The sequence below is a fragment of the Carcharodon carcharias genome, chromosome 19 (genome assembly GCF_017639515.1).
Source record: "Carcharodon carcharias isolate sCarCar2 chromosome 19, sCarCar2.pri, whole genome shotgun sequence".
NCBI lineage: Eukaryota > Metazoa > Chordata > Chondrichthyes > Lamniformes > Lamnidae > Carcharodon > Carcharodon carcharias.
The window spans coordinates 90693197-90710954 of NC_054485.1; the positions used below are offsets into that span (position 1 = coordinate 90693197).

Genomic DNA, 17758 nt, shown 5'->3' on the forward strand with positions numbered 1-17758 from the left:
ATTCCCCAAACTGACTTTCACAGTTAGGATTACTCTAGATATTCCTTCCTCTAGCCAAAGCTAGGTGAATCTACTAGCTCAGTTTAAACCCTTGAATGCACTTGGTCTCTTCAATTAGAACATGAGCTTCAATCCACATTCTATGTGGTGAACAATAGAGACTAGCTGCCTCTACTGCTAACTAGCTATCCTCCAAACCCCCAACTCAGGTCTTCTATCTTGGAATTAAATAGACAGTTTAAAGTGCGACCATTTATAAAACCTGACATGCCTAACACCTCCCTGTGAGATTTGGAGACTAACAGTTGATCCACTGTCAGCACAGCTGCTCTGGTCATTCCTTACAGCTGTGAACATCTTGCACCATCCTCCCGGTAAATCAATCTAGGCCCCACACTGCTGTTTGACCTTAACAGCCAAGCTGCCCAAGCTTATAGGGCAGGATTCAGAGCAGGTGACAAGACCCACCTCATTCCTCCATTTTCCCCTAAGTTAAAGAGAGAGAATCCCAAAAACTTTTAAACTTTGTATCTGTAACAGTACTTACTTGGAGATCACATGTGTCTCTCTTAAAACGTTGCTTAAAACCTACCCTTTTGACTGAGCTTTGGCTTAATATCTCCTTATGTGGCTCAGTGTTACATTTTGCTTAACGCCTATAATGCTTGGGATGTTTTATTTTGTCAGGAGCTACTATGTAATTGCAAATTGTTGTCACGTTCTTCTGGACTGCCTTTTCTGCAGGTTTCAGTACCACAGCAAGAACTAACTTTACTGACTCAGCACCTGGGGGAAGAGAATGAAGAGGGAATATAAGTTCTAAGACCAAAACCATTTCATGGAGTTGTCCTTTCCCTATATAATTAATATTCAAAATAATGGCTGTCCACCTCCTATCCATATAAATTTGTTTCCTGTTATGTTTGGTTCCACTTGGTAGTAAATTGCGATGCCAACATTTTCCTTCAGTTTTGCTAGGTCAACTGCTACAGTGTAGTTACAGGCTGTGGCCATGAAGTGGGGAGGGGGCAATGTGCAGCAACTTTCTAAAGTCTCTCTGCCGATTACTGCCAACTTGCTTATTAAAACAAAACCCCACCTTTTTGTTTCCAAGCCATCATGTACAACTTGTAACCAATATCTTTTTATTTTTCTAGTTGCCAGATTTCTTCCTGAAGTCTCACGATTACAGGATGTACTCTCGGAACGTGGAATTCATCAGCCAATTTCCGCGGATAAAGACACGGTGTGTACTTGCTTCCTTTTGGTGTTCAAATGCTGCAAGATATATAATGAGAGCACTATCAAGAACAAGAGAAGGCTAATGAACCCATAAATCCCATTCAGTTTTAGCTGCTTGTGAAGATGCTTTTATTTTTGTTCTTTCATGGGATGTGGCATTGCTGGCTAGGCCAGCTTTTGTTGCCCATCACTAATTACCCTTGAGAAGGTGGTGGTAAGTCACCGCCTCGAACCGCTGCAGTCCATATGATGTAGGCACATCCACAGTGCTATGTCACCTATTCTTGATGATACTGTCTTGTATTTACCAAAAGTTATCCCATGGAGGAATTCTGGTCAGACTAGGGCTTTAAATGAGACCAGCCCAGATACTGCCCTGCAAGGCCCCATAAGTGTTAATGGTATGAAAGCAAAACACTGTGGGTGCTGGAAATCTGAAGTAAAAACATAAAATCCTGGAAAATCTCAACAGGCCTGGCAGCATCTGTGGGGAGAGAAACGGAGTTAACATTTTGAGTCCATATGACTCTTCAGCGCTATAGAGAAGTAGAAATGTGATGGATTTTATATTGTGTAGGAAGGGGTGGAGCAGGTGGAGCAAGATCGAAGATCAGGGATAGGTAGGAGAAATTGACAAAGATATTATGGACACGCAAAGTGTGTTGATGATATAAGCATCTTCTTTACTCTTTACCACCACCTTTAACACTCCCTTTTGTCTGTGTCCATCTTTCAATCTCTCCTCCTACCCCTGACCTTCTATCGAGCTCCACCCCCTCCTACACAATATAAAATTCATCACATTTCTACTTCTCTTTAGCTCTGAAGAAGGGTCATATGGACACGAAACATTAATGGTGTTAATGGTATGTTAATAATGTTGTTAAAATACACTGGTGAAAGGCATTTGTTTAATTAAGATGGTCCATTCGCTGATTCAGGAACAATATCTGCACTCAGAGAATAGGGCAAATACCAACGATGAGTGCTTAAAGCTAATGCATGATACATTTAAGAAAAGGTTTGATGCAGATATGAGGAGGAAGGGATGGAGAGATATTGGACAGGGTGGCAGGAGACTCCTTGTGTCCATTCCCACCAGCATTAAGCAGTTGGGAGTTGATTTTGGAAACTTCATTGAAAATCCTCCAGAGACAATGAAGGGCCTTCCCTGGATCACCAGTGTCCATGAACTCTTTCTCTTGGGCTTCTCCAACAACGCTCCAGGGCCCAAGTGGAGGCTGAAGCTGTGGACAGCATGAAGTTGGTAGTGGCCCCCAGCTTGTCAGGATCAAGTCTTCTCTAAATGAGGGCCAGAAAAGGCTGACCAGTTCCAGAAATGAATAGTACTGGAGTGGTTACAGTACTGGACTTACAACTCAAAGCTTAAATCCCATGATGGTAAGTTGTAAAAAAAAATCGGCAAAATCTGATAACTTGCGGGCTGAAAAAAAAAGATAGAGTTGGGGGGCGGCGATTGGCATGTCTGGAGTAAATGTCCAGGCTCGAGGAACCTGGCTGGTCAACAGGCAGCATGGCAGGCTGGTGCTGAAGCCCAGCAAGGCACTGGTACTGGCCAATAGGGTGGCGAACTGGAAGGACCGACTGAGAGGCAACATATATCACGGAGATGTTGGTGATGGTTTGCTGGAAGCCAAAGAGGTCCAGGCATTCTATATGTGCACAGCCAAAGCGGAGGCTGAGCAAGATGGCTGGGAGGCTCTGTATGTGGGAACCCTCCCCTTGACCATTGAGGATTTGGCGTGGAGGGTGTTGCATGCAGCAGTCCCATACAACCGTAGATTAAAGAGGTCCATAGACTCCCAGGCCGCCTGTATTTTCGGCGGCCTTGAGGACTCTGTGTTCCACGTATATACAGATGGTGTGGGGTTGCAGCTCCTGTTCCAGTTTTTGAGGTGGCGGCTGCTCAAGTTTTGTTTGCACATCAGTCCCATGCTCCGGATCTGTGCGGGCCGAGCAGAGGACTTCCTTGTTAGCCTGGTTCTGTACCTGGTCAAGGTGGCCATTAAGAGCTGCAGGTGGTTGAGGGGGTCACGGCTACGTTCACGCCCGGGTGTCCCTGGAGAAGGACACGTGGTGTCCACTGGTACGCCCGAGGCCTTCCACAACCAGTGAAGTTTTGCAAGTCATGACGCTACCTGTTAATGTGTCTTGATAACAGGATTGCTGATGGCCCAGGCATGCAATGCAGATCAGGATTCGCTTTGGTGTGCTGCATCTGTCGACTGGTTGCACAATGAGGGTAAATGCAGGAGGGCAGCACACTTGGGTCCCAGTCAGGATATAAAAAGTAGAGCTGTGGGCCAGTGGGTAGCACTTTCCTCACCATCTGATCAGCAGCCTTTGTCACTTCTCTTGATAGCATTCTCGCCTCTGACGTGCAAGGTTCTGAGTTCAAGCCCCACTTGAGCACTAAAATCAAGGCTGACACGCCAGCACAGCCTTTTGGTTGAGACATTAAACTGAGGCCCCTTCTGCCAGTTCTAGTGAATGTAAAAGATCCCTATGGCAATATTTGGAAGAAGAGCAAGGGAGTTATCCCTGGTGTCCTGGCCAATATTTATCCCTCAATCAACATCGCAAAAATAGATTATCTGGCCGTTATCCTATTGTTTGAGTTTGTGCGCAAATTAGCTGCTGTGTTTCCTACATTACAACAGTGACTGTACTTCATAAGTCCTTTGTTAGCTGTAAAGCGCTTTCAGACTCCCAGTGATCATGACAGGTGTTATATAAATGTTAGTTTTTTCACCGAGCCCACAGGGCCAAATTGTGTCTGAGGCATCCCCACTGCCGTAGCCCTGAACTGGTATCTTGTTTCTCTCCAGTGAGATGTACCTCCTGCGTTCTTGACCTTATTCCTACGAAACTGCTGGTTACTGAGCTCCCCTTCCTGGCTTCCATGTTAGCTGGTATTGGTAACGTTTATCTCTCCTCTGCTTCTGTCTCTTTTCCCTTCAAGTTTGCCATCGTCGCTATCTCCTTCAAAAGGAACCAACTCTTGAACCCTCTGTTCTTGCAAGCCATCACCCCATCTCCTTTGTTCCTTTCCTTTACAGAGACATGAACGCCTCCCAAATTTGTGCCTAACTTTCCCGGATCTCCATGTTTGTTTGAATCCCTGCAATCGGGTTTCTGTCTCTGCCACAGTACTGCAACGGTTCTCATCAAAATCACAAATTACATCATATGTTACTGCGACAAAGGTGAACTCCACCCCCCCCCCCCCCCCCCCCCCCCCCCCCCCCCCCCACCACCATCACCACCAGTTTGTCTTAACCTGCCTGCCACTTTTGACATACCATCGCACTCCAAAGCCTCTTCACTGTTGTCCAGCATGTTGATACTGCTCTCAACTGGTTCCATTCTTATTTACCTAACCATAGCCAGGCAGGAGGGGTGTGAGGGGTCGGTCGATATGGTGTAGAATGACGCCAGCAGCATGGGTTCAATGCCCGTACTGGCTGTGGTATTTCATGAAGGCCCTACCTCCTTGCCTTGCCCTGAGCTTATGGAGTGGCACCCTCAAGCTCTCTCTCTAATGGAGAGCTTCTGAATCTTGAACACAAAAACCCATGCTGACACCCCAGTGCTGTCAGAAATGCCATCTTTCAAATGAGGCATTAGACCAAAGCCCCCCTCTACTTTCTCAGAGTGGATATGGAGGGTCCCATGCTCTAAGGCAGTAAGTATGGTCAGTGGATGTGGAGGATCCCGTGTTCTGCTGGTGCTAAGGCTGTAAGTATGGTCAGTGACAACACGGGTTAGCACCAGAAGTACTTCGCTGTCAACCATGCTTCATGTATTTGCCCATAATAAAGGTGGAAACTAAAGTTGAAAATGTTGAGTAGCTGTTGCAAATTCACCGTCACCCAGGTGGCAGATAATGAATGTCAGTGTCCTAGAAATCTAAATTTCTGTCCATTGGGAGTTTGCAGTCTCTGAAGCTCCATCTAGTGATAGTCATGTGCAGCTGCAGACATGACTGAACACTGACAACTGCTCATGCAAAGGGAAATCCTATCGACATCCTCCCCTGGAGGCTTGACATAGTAATGCCCAAACAAAGCATGTGTCACGCGCATTATCTGGCCAGAGTTTGTGTTGTTGGGCAAATAACTGGGGGATTTTAAATATGAGCTAATTTGAATTTCCGTGATCATTAATGGTCTAAAAGCAATTTTGCCTAAAACCGACCCTGTCCATGACTGGCTGCATCGCCAGATGGAAAGAGCGAGGACAGTGCACCATTTCCAATGATTGAAGCCATTCAAGGAGACTCTTCACATTGAGCTTGCGTTTTTATGTGTAAGGCATGTCTTTTTAAAAGATGTAATTTGCAAACAAATTGACTTGTGTACAGAAATGATATTAGTAAATGGTTCAGTATAGTCTTAGTGTTTTTAAAACCAAGTTGCTTACTGGGAGGACTGGACACTCTTGGTAAAAATATTATTCTTTGTGATAAATCCATTTTCAGCTGTATTATTAGAATTTTATCTGGTTACCACTCTTAAATTTTCATTCACTGATGTATTTAAATGATTTACGCTGTCCAATTATACTGTTTCATGGAAGGCTTTACATTTCCTATTCAAATAATACTGTGACTTTATGGAAGCCGCATTGGCACAAGAGATGACCTCTAGTTGCTATTGAAGCTGCTCTTACTGTGACATTCCTCAGCACTGCTGTAATCATTATGGTTACTGCAGGATTCTCACTGCCGGTAGGAATGTACAGCTGTTGCATTCAAGTCTTGCATTTATATTGCACCTTCTGCATCCTCCAGATGCCCCAAAGTGCTTTACAGCCAATTAAGTATTTCAAAATAGTGCCATGAAATATTTTATGTCCACCCAAGAGGGCAGATGGACCCTCTGTTTAACAACTCATCCAAAAGAGAGTACTCCTGACAGTGTGACGCTCCACAGTTGACAGCTTAGATTTTGTGCTCAAGTGGAACTTGAATCCACAGCCCCCTGACTCGGAGGGGAGTGTACACCCGCTGAGCCACATCTGACAGTCAACATTAGCTACCAAAGCTCGTTCACCAGAACAGCTGAGAGCTGGGGTTTGTTTACCGATGAAGGGCTAATCTTTCCAATTCCTTTGCCGTAAGCTCCAGGTGCTTAGGCATTTCAGCACTTTGCAGGTAGGAGGCTTGTAGGACTGGAGGAGATTACAGAGCTAGGGAGAGGCAGGACCATGGAAAGATTTGCAGAAAAGCATGCAGATCTTAACACCCAGGTTTTTAAATATTAAAATGGGCTGGTAACCAACGTAAATGCTCAAGCACAGTGGGTGTGGTGTGGATGGTTCTTGAAGCAACTTAAGATATGGGCAGCAGGGTTTTGAATGAACTCTGGTTTATGGAGTTTGGAAGGTGGGAGGCTGGTCAGAAGGGTATTCGAGTTCAGAGGTAACAAAGTTTTGCATGAGTGTCTCAGCAGACAATGTGCTGAGGCAGTGGCAGAGATGGGCAATGCTACAGAGGTTGAAGTAAATCACCTTGGCAATGGTGAGGATTGTGGTGTTGGGAGTTTAGCTCAGGCTAAAGATGGTAAGTTTGCCAACGGTTTGGTTCAGTCTCAAGCAGGGTCGGGAGAGGGATGGAATCGACGGCTAATTAATAGAGTTGAGTTCACAGTGTCTCTGAATGTTGTACCCTTTCACCTCAGATACCGTGTTTGCTCATAAGGGAAACTCGCTGCTTTAAGATCCTGAAGGATCTTAACAGGGTGATGTGGGACAACCTAGAACCAGGGGGGTCACTATTTTAAAAATAAGGGGTCACCTATTTAAGGTATAGAGATGAAGAGAATTTTTTTTCTGAGGGTAATGAGCATTCCGAACTCTGTGCTTCCACTGCCTTTTTGAAGAAGAGCCTTTGAATATTTTTAAGGCAAAGGTAGATAGATTCTTGATGAACAAAGGGGTGAAAGGTTATCGGGGCTAGGTGGAGGTTACAGCCATGATCTTACTGAAGGGCGGAGCAGGCTTGAAGGGCTGAGTTGCTTACTCCTAATTTACTTGTTCATGACTTGAGCATGTGGGCTTTCCATTCGTGTCCATACAGAGACATGAAATGATTTCATAATTCATGTGATCTTGAGTATTGCTGAAAAAAAGAGACATGTCTAAGATTTTTGTCTTGCACTCATCAGGACATGCATAAGGATACATACCAATATAAATGGGAAAACAACAATTTATTCTGTGAAGAGTGTGCTGATTGGTCAGCAAGCGGCGTTGCCATAGAGAATGCACCATTGATGGTGACTGATGGTTAACTGCCAGCATTTTTTGACATTTAAACCGGGCTGCTTGTCCCAGATTGGTCAAGGCATTGCCCTGAGAAATGAGTCAGTGAATGGCTGTCACTTATTTTGTTTAGCTGAAACAGGTGCAATGTATGTTCGCGCTCTTTCTGTCTGTAAAGAACAGAGCTCTGTATATTAATATGTGTAGCTTCCAGTACATGTAAATGCACCACATCATGAGCCGGACATATCAATGGATTTAGGCATGGAAGTAAGTATCTGCCTTTGCAAGACTTGTGAATTTGGATCATTAAAACTCCAGCCACCAGAACGCTCTCCCCTTACAATGTCATCTTGCAGCTGTTCCCCTTTGTCAGACCCTACATCACAATTGTGCAGTTGTAATAATTGGAAGAAACTCACCGATTTAAATCAGCACTTTTCAGTCAAACTACAGGGTGCAATTCCTGCAATCCTATTGAGGTTTCAAAAGGGAATTAGATTAGTACTTGAAGGAAAACCTTTGCAGGTCTTGGTGGATTGGGCAGAGAATGGGACTGATTGGACAGCTTTTTTCACAGATAACCTAGGCTGAACAGCCTCCTTCGCTGATGTGTGATTTTATGATTTTGCTTGCCCCTCTCTCTCTGTCTGTCTGCTTCCCTCCTCTCCCAATCTTCCCTAGCATGTCCTCTTATCCTGTCACTTTAGTCAGGGGCCAGATGGTAGCTGGAATCCTCAGAACAGTGCCTCATGATAGAGTTGATGTCTTCAGGAGGGGAAACTAGGGGAGAAAATTGGCTCTGAAAGAACTGTTGAGAGGTGGGCACTAGAGGACTGAAAGGGTCCTCGTCAGGCTTCCAAACAGGATGACATCTGCCAAGCGTCATATCCTCCGGTGACTCAGCATGCCAACCCTGGAACTTCAGGTCTTTGGGCAGAGAGGACAAGAGTTGCCCAGGGCTCTGCGTGTTCTCTCACTCCTGCTCTCGCACTCGTCCTTGGTGTTGTTATTCCATATTTTGGTTCCACTGCTGCCTTCATTTCTATCCCCATTGGAACAAGTACACCGTAGCAAAACTTATTAATATACCACAAAAGAGATCACAAGATCACAGATCGGTTTCCAAACCCATGACAGGATCACGCAGATCAGTTTCCAAACCACCTAGAAGGACAAGGGCAGCAGAGAGATGGGAGCATCACCACCTGTAAGTTTCCCTCTAAGTCACTCATTGTCCTGACTTGGAAATATATCGCTGTTCCTTCACTGTCGCTGAGTCAAAATCCAACAACTCCCTTCCTAACAGCTGTGGGTGTACCTACACCATATGGACTGCAGCGGTTCAAGATGGTGGCTCAACACTACCTTCTCAAGGGCAATTAGGGATGGGCAATAAAAATGCCGGCCCAGCCAGTGCCGCCCACATCCGTTGAAAAGAATAAAATAAAAATTGATGAGGGAGGCAATTCAATCATTCCAGCTCATCTATTCATCACATCCCAGCCCTTCCACTGTGGAAGAACCTCTAATCCCCGTCACCAGTCTCGAAATAATTTAACTGTCTTGAGTTTTCACTGCTTTATCTAAAACCACATGGCACTTACGGATTACTGTCTGTATTCTTGATGTGAAAGAGCGCCTCTTCTTAATTGGCAATGATCCAGCCTGTTGCACAACCATGTTCTCACTACAATTTTTGCTGTGCTCAATGGCTGATGGGGTCTGAGTTTAGCATTGCTCCCTTTCTTTTATGTAACAAGGATGTTTGTGATCACTACCTGCCTTTACTCTGCTTTTACTGGCTGGACGGTCTCCAACTAAAAATCAGAGTGGGCCATTTATGATGGAGATGAGGAGAAGTTTCTTCATTAAAGGTTGTGAACCTTAGGCATTTTCTAGCCCAGGTTCCTGTGGATGCCCAGTTGTTGAATATATTTGAGAGAGTGAATCTTGGGCACTGAGGGAATCAAGGTTTATGGGCATAGGGTGGGAAAGTGGAGTTGAGGGAGAAGATGAGCCATGATCTTATTGAATGATTGAGTAGGCTCGAGGGGCCGTATGATCTACTCTATGTGCGTGTGTTTACTCTGCTTTGCCTTTTACCTGCCAGGGGCCGTACCACCTATCAGGCAATCGTGACATTGCTGCGATTTATTGCATGGAATTACTGTGCGGACATTCACATGGAGGTTATGAAAATGACGCAGCATCCTGAAGACTGGACGATCCAGGTGCGCTGGCGGGTTACAGGCCTCCCGCTCCATGTCCTAATGCTGAAATTTTACAAGAAGGACAAGACAGAACTCTATAGGTGAGAATACAGGCTGCTTTTATCCAGGAGGTCACTGGGAGAACCTGGTTGCCCAAAGTGTGTTCCTTTGCTCCAGCATTTGAAAAAAATAAGTTGAAACCTGTCACTCGAGCATTTGGTGCTGGTTTAAGAGCCGACGCAAGGATCTGTATGTAGAGTCAGACCGAACTGTGGACTAAGTGGCGAGCAGAGGCTGTTAAAATCATGACAGGGTTTGATAGGATAGATACAGAGAAGATCTTACCTTGTGGGGGAAACCGAAACTGTAAATACAGTACAGTCACTGATACGTCCAATAGGGAATTCAGGAGAAATATTTTCAACCCAGAGAGTGGTGCGCTTGTGAGCTCATGACCACAAGAAGTAGTTGAGATGATCAACATAGGTACACATGAGGAAGTTAGATAAGTACATAAGGAAGTAAAGAACAGAAGGGCTTGTTGATAGATTTAAATGAAGTGGGGTGAGAGGGGGTCTCACGTAGAGCATTGACAAGTTGGGCCAAATGACATGTTTCTGAGCCATATCTTCTTTGTAATTTGAGCCTTGTGTAGTTTAATTCAGCATTAAGCTTTTCAAGTTCATCCATTGGCAGATGTGTTTTGCCCGGATAGCAATTATGTGATGGCAATTACACCCCTTATCAATGGTACAAGCTGATTCATAAAAACAACCTAAGCTATTCATGCAGATCTTAAGGCATTAAGAGCAGATGTTACTGAGGTTCTTCCTGTGGAGATAACGGAAAGAAAGGCAAGGCAAAATGCCTTCATGAAATATATAGTTGTTTAAACCTCGACACTTCGGTGCCTTTTAAGGTCATGAGCTTATCAAGAAGAACAGTTTCTCACAGACATGGCTCCTGGAGCTGCCAGCTGTTTTGACTGATTAATTGTCTCACTCAGCAGGCCGGAATTCAAACAAAACTATTTAAAAGGGGGTTAAGATAAAATCCTGAAATGTTAGTTCAAACCAATTTTAAATCCTAAAAAGTAGTATTGTTATCAAAATCTTGCGTTACGATGCATACTTGCTTTTCTTCCCCTCCCTCTCAACCCTGCAGAACCTATGATGCATATTCCACGTTTTATCTGGGACCCGATGGACTTATTCACCGGCACAAGGTCGATAAGGTGAGTCTGAGTGTTTGCATTGTCTTAAACGTTGCTGCAAGGCCTTGCAGAGGAATCCTAGAGTTGGAGTTTTGGTGAGCCTAAGCTAACAAAGCAGGTAAATGCTCTGTGGGAGAAAGGAGTTAAAGATAACTTGAGCAAATGGTGGCTCTGGGTACCTGCATTCACATGTAGCTTTGTTTCTGATGGGTTGTGAATACCAACTGAATACTAAAAGAAAGGGGGCCTTAACTGTAAGATATACATATAAGATAGTCCTGAATAAATCTAATAGGGAATACGGGGAAAGTGGTTACCCGGAAAGTGTTTAGAATATGGAACTGGCTAGCACATGGAGGAGTTGAAGTGCAGATGCATTTAAGGGGAACATGGGTAAGGAAGTGAAGACGAAAGAATAAAAGATTAGAGGGTTAGATGAGGGGTGGGAGCAGATTTGTGTAGAAAATAAACATCGGCACAGACCAGAATGGCCTGTTTGTGCACTTTATGTTCTTTGTGAATGGGTCATATAGGGCTTAGAGGGAGGAAGTGGCCACTTGTCTTCTCTTCATCTCCACCTCCACTGCTTTGTCCTTCCACAGATATAATAATGTGTATGTAAATCCACACCCTCTGCCCAGCAAGCATGCTGCTTGCTTCCAAGCTAATTGAATGGTACAGCAGGCCCAAGGGACAGAATGGCCTACTCCTGTTTCTAATGCTCCTGTGTTCATAAGTTATGTGGGCCAGCCTTGCTGGTTAACCTTATCCATTGAACCAAGCAAGTTAGGTGGAAAACTGAGCAGGTTGCAGGCACCAGTCACTAGTAAGTCACCCTGAGCAGCCAAGATCCGAACACTTGAATTTGAAAGCTCATTACAATGGACAGGGGCTAAAATTGTTTTGGGTATCTCCATTGGTAATCTGAACTGAGAGGATCTTTCATGGGTGAGGAGTTGCATGCAAGGCTTCAGTATAGAATGCAAGTTTCACAGATGGGTTTGACAAGACAACCAATATGGTGACAATCAAATATGGAAATATGGTTAGTTACACACAGTAGCAAGGCAGTGAGTTAAGAAGATATGGATTTTGCTCCTGTCCTCTGGAGGACAGGAGAATGTGTGTTGAAACTGTCTGCTCCTTTGCTCTTTTTCCCCTGTTCTGTACCGCTACTCCTCCTCCCCTAACCCCCCCCCCCACCCCCGCCAAATGCACATGCACATGCTGCACACCGTACGGCACAGCTTTCCATACTCCCAACTCCATGCAATATCCACATCACCACGACATTCTTCACCCGCAGGCATTCAGTGATCCACTTAATACATAGCTGAACAAATGTCCTTCTGTTCTTACTTCTCTCTGATTCTCTCTTTCTTCAGTTTCGCAGTAGACAAGCTGGAGTAAGACAGTTGAAGATTGTACTTTCTGCCAATCTGTCTACCAGCAGCTCAGCCAACTTGCTCCTGTTGGGCACATTTGTGGCCGAACACACGCACAATGTGCAGCAATCGGGCTGTTGCATGCCAGCTTGGTTCACTTGGTAACACTCTTACCCATGGGTAGGAAAATGTCTGTTGGGGTTCCACTCGAGATCTTGAGCCTGCCCCAGGCTGACACCCAGCACTGATGATAAGAAATCTCAAGTTTCAGGCAAAAGTGAAAAGATCCTATTCAGCGAGAAGATCTTCCCGATCTCGTGGGTAATGTTCCTGTCTCGCCCACCACCGCAATTGAAAAGTAATTATCCGGTTATTCACCTCATAGCTGCTTGTGGCACCTTACTGTGCACAAAATGGCAAAAGTTGGCTCCTGATAACAGTTGCTGTACCTCACAAAAGAAATTGTATTTGAAGGGCTTTGGGACTTTACTGAAGAGTTATGGAGCCTGGCAGTGTCTGAACACTCATTAAAGCAGAAGTCGATTAAGTCCTAAACATGCTGGACTGGCTCCCTCGCACTCTATGGCTTGCCCTGCCATTTAATTCTATGCCACTAAGGGTGTTAAATTTCTGCGGTGATGTTTTGATTTTTGAAAAATTAACTGAGTACTTCCAGTTTCTCTGCTTTCTAACTGTGAACTCAGTGGTGACCCATTTTCAATTTCCCTTTCTCCCCCCCCCCCCCCCCCCCCCCCCTCTCCTCTGTGCCCACAGATGATGCCAACTCGACCCCCATTCACCAAGGTGAAGACGCTGCTGGCCGGAGCTCTAGTCGCCCTCGGGATGGAGGAACATCGCCCAGCCTTGAACCTGCTGTTTGCCCAGTCGGCTGGCAAAGTGGGGGAGAAGCACTGCTGAGATCGCCAAGGGGAGGGGGTTTGCACTCTCAGAAACACGCAGAGCTAGCCATGCGTGCGTGTTGGCAAAAGCTGCACCTTCCACACCCAGGCTTCTCCCATCATCGCATGTTTTAATGCAGTTGGAGACCCCACCCATACCTCCTCCCTTTGAACCACTTGTGCACTGTATATAATGTGGTGAAGAGAATGCAAATCTGTGCAGCATCAAGCTGCAAGGAGAGTATGTACTGTCAATGTGAGGAATGTGTAAAGTAGTACCCTGTACGATCACGTTATTTTGTGTCTTATATTTTAATTCCCGTCCTAATAATTGCAAACTCTAGTAGGGTAAGGCTTCAGTGGTTTGTTTTATTTCTTTGTTGTTAGGATGTACACCTTACTGTCCAGGTGACAGTATCAAAGGAGGAGTTTTGTTCTGTTCCCCTGGCTGTTGCCTGGAATGTGTCAGGGCCAAAATACCTGGCCTTAAGGGAGTTCGCTCATGATTTTCCCTAGTCATCTAAATTCACGGATGGGAGAATTGATGGGCTGCAATACGAGCTGAAGGGATGGAGAGACGCTGCAATTCCCGCTCTTTGCAGTGCCCATGTCCCTAAATGCAGGAACAGAAAAACTTGCCCTAGCGTGTCCAAATTCTGCTGATATCTCTTTCTGCTTCCTCCTCCCCCCTCCGCCATTAGCCACTAGAGTCAGTGCTGCCTGATGATAAGAATAGAAAATCTAATCCAAAGCAAAGCTAACATACAGCGGATGTTGGAAGTGCTCAGTGGATCAGGCAGCAACTGTGGAGAGAACAACAGATGTTTTGGGTCATTGACCCTTCATCAGAAAGGGGCAGCATTTTCCTGTTCCTGGGGCTGTCTGATCGCTTGGAACAAGGGAGGTTGTACTCATGATTCATTATCTGTTTACTGATTTAAGGTCGCAGATCTGAAACATTACATTTGTGTCTGTTGCTTGACCTGCAGAATATTTCCATTTTTTCTTTACATGCTCCGAACCACAAGACCGTTTTGTGATGTTTTCATTTAAGAACAAGAAAAGCACCCAAATCCATTTGCCAGTAAGGGCTGTAACTGGCAATGATCATTGTTCAATACATTTTCCTAAGTTTTTTTTTATTAATGTTACTGAGTGGATCAACTTGATTTCATTGTGGTTCCAGCCCTTGAACACACAATCTAGACTTGACCCTGCAGCGTGATGTGCAGAACATTGCTCCATCGGTGTTAGTTGCTGCCCTTTTAGATGTGACATTAAGTTGCTTGTCCTGGTCCAGGTGGATGTTGAAAATCCCACTGTATTGTTTGAAGGAGACTGGGGAGTCTCCCTCGTGATTTCTGGCCAACATTCCTCTGCTAATTGAAGAAGATGATTACTCATTTATATTGTTGCTGTTTATGGAATCCCACTCTGTACAAAATGCAGCTGTGTTAGGCTGCTTAGCACAATCCTTGTAGCACTTCAGAACTGTTCTTTGTATGTGAAATGTATTAAGTCATTTGGGAAACCTTATAAGATGCCTTGCAAATGCAAGCCTGCTTCGGCCTTCAAATCTGCTCCAGGGACTTGAGCACAAGATCTAGACTGAGACTGTCAGAACAATAATGAGGGGATGCTGTATTGTTGGAGGTGACATTTTTCAAATAAGATGTTAAACTGAGGCCCGTCTGTCTTATTGGATAGACATTAAAGGTCCACGGTATCATTTTGAAGAAAAGGGCGTTCTCCCTGGTGTCCTGAGGTAATATTTTTCCCCTGTCCGATATCACTAAAACAGATTATCTGGCTGTACTACCTTGCTTTTTGTGGGAACTTGATGTGCACAAAAAATTGGAAGCTGCATTTCTCTATATTGCAATGATTGCACTTCAACGGTTTAATTGATAGTAAAGCACTTTGAGATGTCTTGAGGACGTAAATGCAGCTTTGTCTTCTATTTCCCAGACAAACTGCATCAATTCCATTTAACCTTGTCTCTTGGGGTTGTTGTAGAGATTTATCGATCAGCTTTCTAAAGGGGATTAGTTGTGTGTGTTCGTGCAGTGCTATGGAGGACTATAGAGAGAGAGAATGGTGTAATTGAAGCCTTTTAAAGTAGACACAGTTTAATATTAATGACTGATGGGGGAATTTCCAGCAGAAGCAGAAGAGGCAGAATCGGCAAATGAGATTGTTATTGTCTGCAAGGTGCTTTGGCTGCTGTGTACCGTGGAGTAATATTGCAGTCCTGCCCAGTGAGCTAGCACCATTTGACTGTGCTGTTTCGGCTGCATTCGGATCCAGTTCCTTGCCAAGGAAGAGGTAAAATGCTAATGAGAGGTGAAAAGCCCACACTGTCGGATCCAAAAGAATGCTGGAAAGCCACAGCAACCTGATCAGTATCCGAAAGACTCAAAACATTTCGGGCCATAACACTTCAGTCAGTTCTGTCAAATCAGTTCTGATGATGGGCCTCAGTTGAAACCGTAACCTTGTCATCATCCAGTTATCGATTTGACTTGATTCCGTGCACCAGAAAGTAAAGGCCTTGGCGCAGAAAAGATTTGAGCTGAAAATTGTTTTTTTTCCCTTTTGAAAGGAACAAGCAAGATATTTACCTTCTCCTTTTAAAGTGCCCCTGTCAATTTGACAAAGGAAGGAAACTTTTGTCTCTTAAAGGAGTTTACCAACTATATAGAAGAATGATCCTAGTGTATTACCTGATGCTGACAAAAACCCAGATGGCCTTATTGGAGAGGAAAATGGCCCAGTTTTATCTCCTGAAGATATTGCCTGCTGGTTGTGTGGCTTTCATCATCTCACCAGAGTGAACCAGGCTGTGTTGGCAATATTCGATGGGTTGGGGGAGGTGAAGGGAGGACCTAATACCTGAGCCTACTTGATGTGTTACTCATTTTACATTCTCTTCATCTGGTGGCCACACAGCTGAGGTCTCCACCAGAGACCACTGGTTCGTGAATGGGAGTGGTTGTTTTGGTTGATTGTTGCTTTTTCCTCCTCATGCACCCCCTTCCCCTGTTCAGCCCAGAAGCACTGAGGCCAAATATACTTCATGTACTAACCCCGATGAGATCAGCCAATAACAGCAAGAATGAAGATGAATTGTATTCTCCAAGTACTTGTCTACTGGACAAGAATAGATAAATTGCAAAACAAAAACAAAAATACCTGGAAAAACTCAGCAAGTCTGGCAGCATCTGGGGAGAGGAACGCAGTTAACTGTGTTCCTCTCCCCAGATGCTGCCAGACTTGCTGAGTTTTTCCAGGTGTTTTTGTTTTGGATTTCCAGCGTCTGCAGTTTTTTGCTTTTATCATAGATAAATTGCATTTTTGTTGACAGCTTATGCCTTTACGCCTTTTTCTCAAAGAAGCTTCTTTGAATCAGATGTAAAGAAGTGAAAGAACGTATTGGAGGGCCAGTGGTGTCTGAATTACTTGAGGGAACCTATTTATATATTGACCTCAATCATACACCGTTCTACTCCAAACTGTACTTGGCCGGCTCTTTGCAAGTCTGTACAGTGTTAATGCTACTGGATTATCTTTTTGAGGGAAAGTTGCCTAGCCTTTGTGTAAATGTCCATTCCTGTGCTGAAACACAGATGGGGGATTAGGTTGACCATGAAGAAGTGGGGAAGTGCAATCAGGTACCATATTCCTAAGCAAGGATTGTTTTGATTAATTATAATTTGTTGTTAGGAACATAGGGTTGGGTGGAAGAAGGATGAGTTTCTTTAGGACGACATGGCCCCATTTTTGAACATGTTTGACTTGTTGCAATTCTGTTCCTGTGGCCGCATGTAATACAAGTAGATCTTTTATATGAAAGAGAAGGATGATGCAGTATTTATCTCTGCCGCGACTGTCCATATCTGTACTTGGTTGTAGAATGCAGTCAAATTTTATCTAAAATGAATATTTCTGAATTGGCATTATAAGGTCATGAAGTATTTCTATTTGCTCCTGTCATCTTGCTGCTGTTAACTGAATAATTTCAGTTGTAAATTCCTGTGATTTAAAAAAAAAACTATTTCTTTCTACTTGCATGGCTTAGCTCTCGACCAAACTTTGCAATCAGACTTAGTCGATCCCCTAAGCTCCAGAGGCTAGAGGGAACTGAAAATTAAATGTGAAGCAGCTTTGGATGTTATCTCAGCACTAATAAAAGCATTAATACAATGGGCAGTGTCACTAATCTTTTCTTGCTGAGTGAGTACTTCCGATTGTGTCAGTGAGTTGGGATGAGTACATAGCCATTGGTTTTTATGGGCCAATTATTATTATTTTATCAGAGCATTTCCCAGTTTGTGCATTCCTCATAGATCCACAGTCCCTGTGCATTCCAGAGAATCACCTTGGAAATCTTGCTTCCTCTACCCATGACTTAAATGGGGTGTCTGTACTGACCAGGCCTGAGGAAGTCATTATAGTTATTATGACTGTTTTCACTGTGTAGAGCATGAAGGTATATGGCAGAAGGATCCAGCTTGCCTTGAG

The 17758-nt window shown here is 44.4% G+C and overlaps 1 protein-coding gene across 1 annotated transcript in view; it reads left to right on the forward strand.

The window, feature by feature from the left end:
- c19h6orf136 (chromosome 19 C6orf136 homolog) overlaps positions 1–16428 on the forward strand; it is a 29640-nt gene extending 13212 nt beyond the window's left edge. Inside the window, exons 4-7 of the mRNA XM_041213476.1 lie at positions 1158–1246; positions 9641–9841; positions 10905–10974; positions 13113–16428. Coding sequence (XP_041069410.1) covers positions 1158–1246; positions 9641–9841; positions 10905–10974; positions 13113–13256 — 504 coding nt within the window. The 3' untranslated portion in view covers positions 13257–16428. The remainder of the gene's footprint in view (positions 1–1157; positions 1247–9640; positions 9842–10904; positions 10975–13112) is intronic.
- Positions 16429–17758: the final 1330 nt, after the last annotated feature.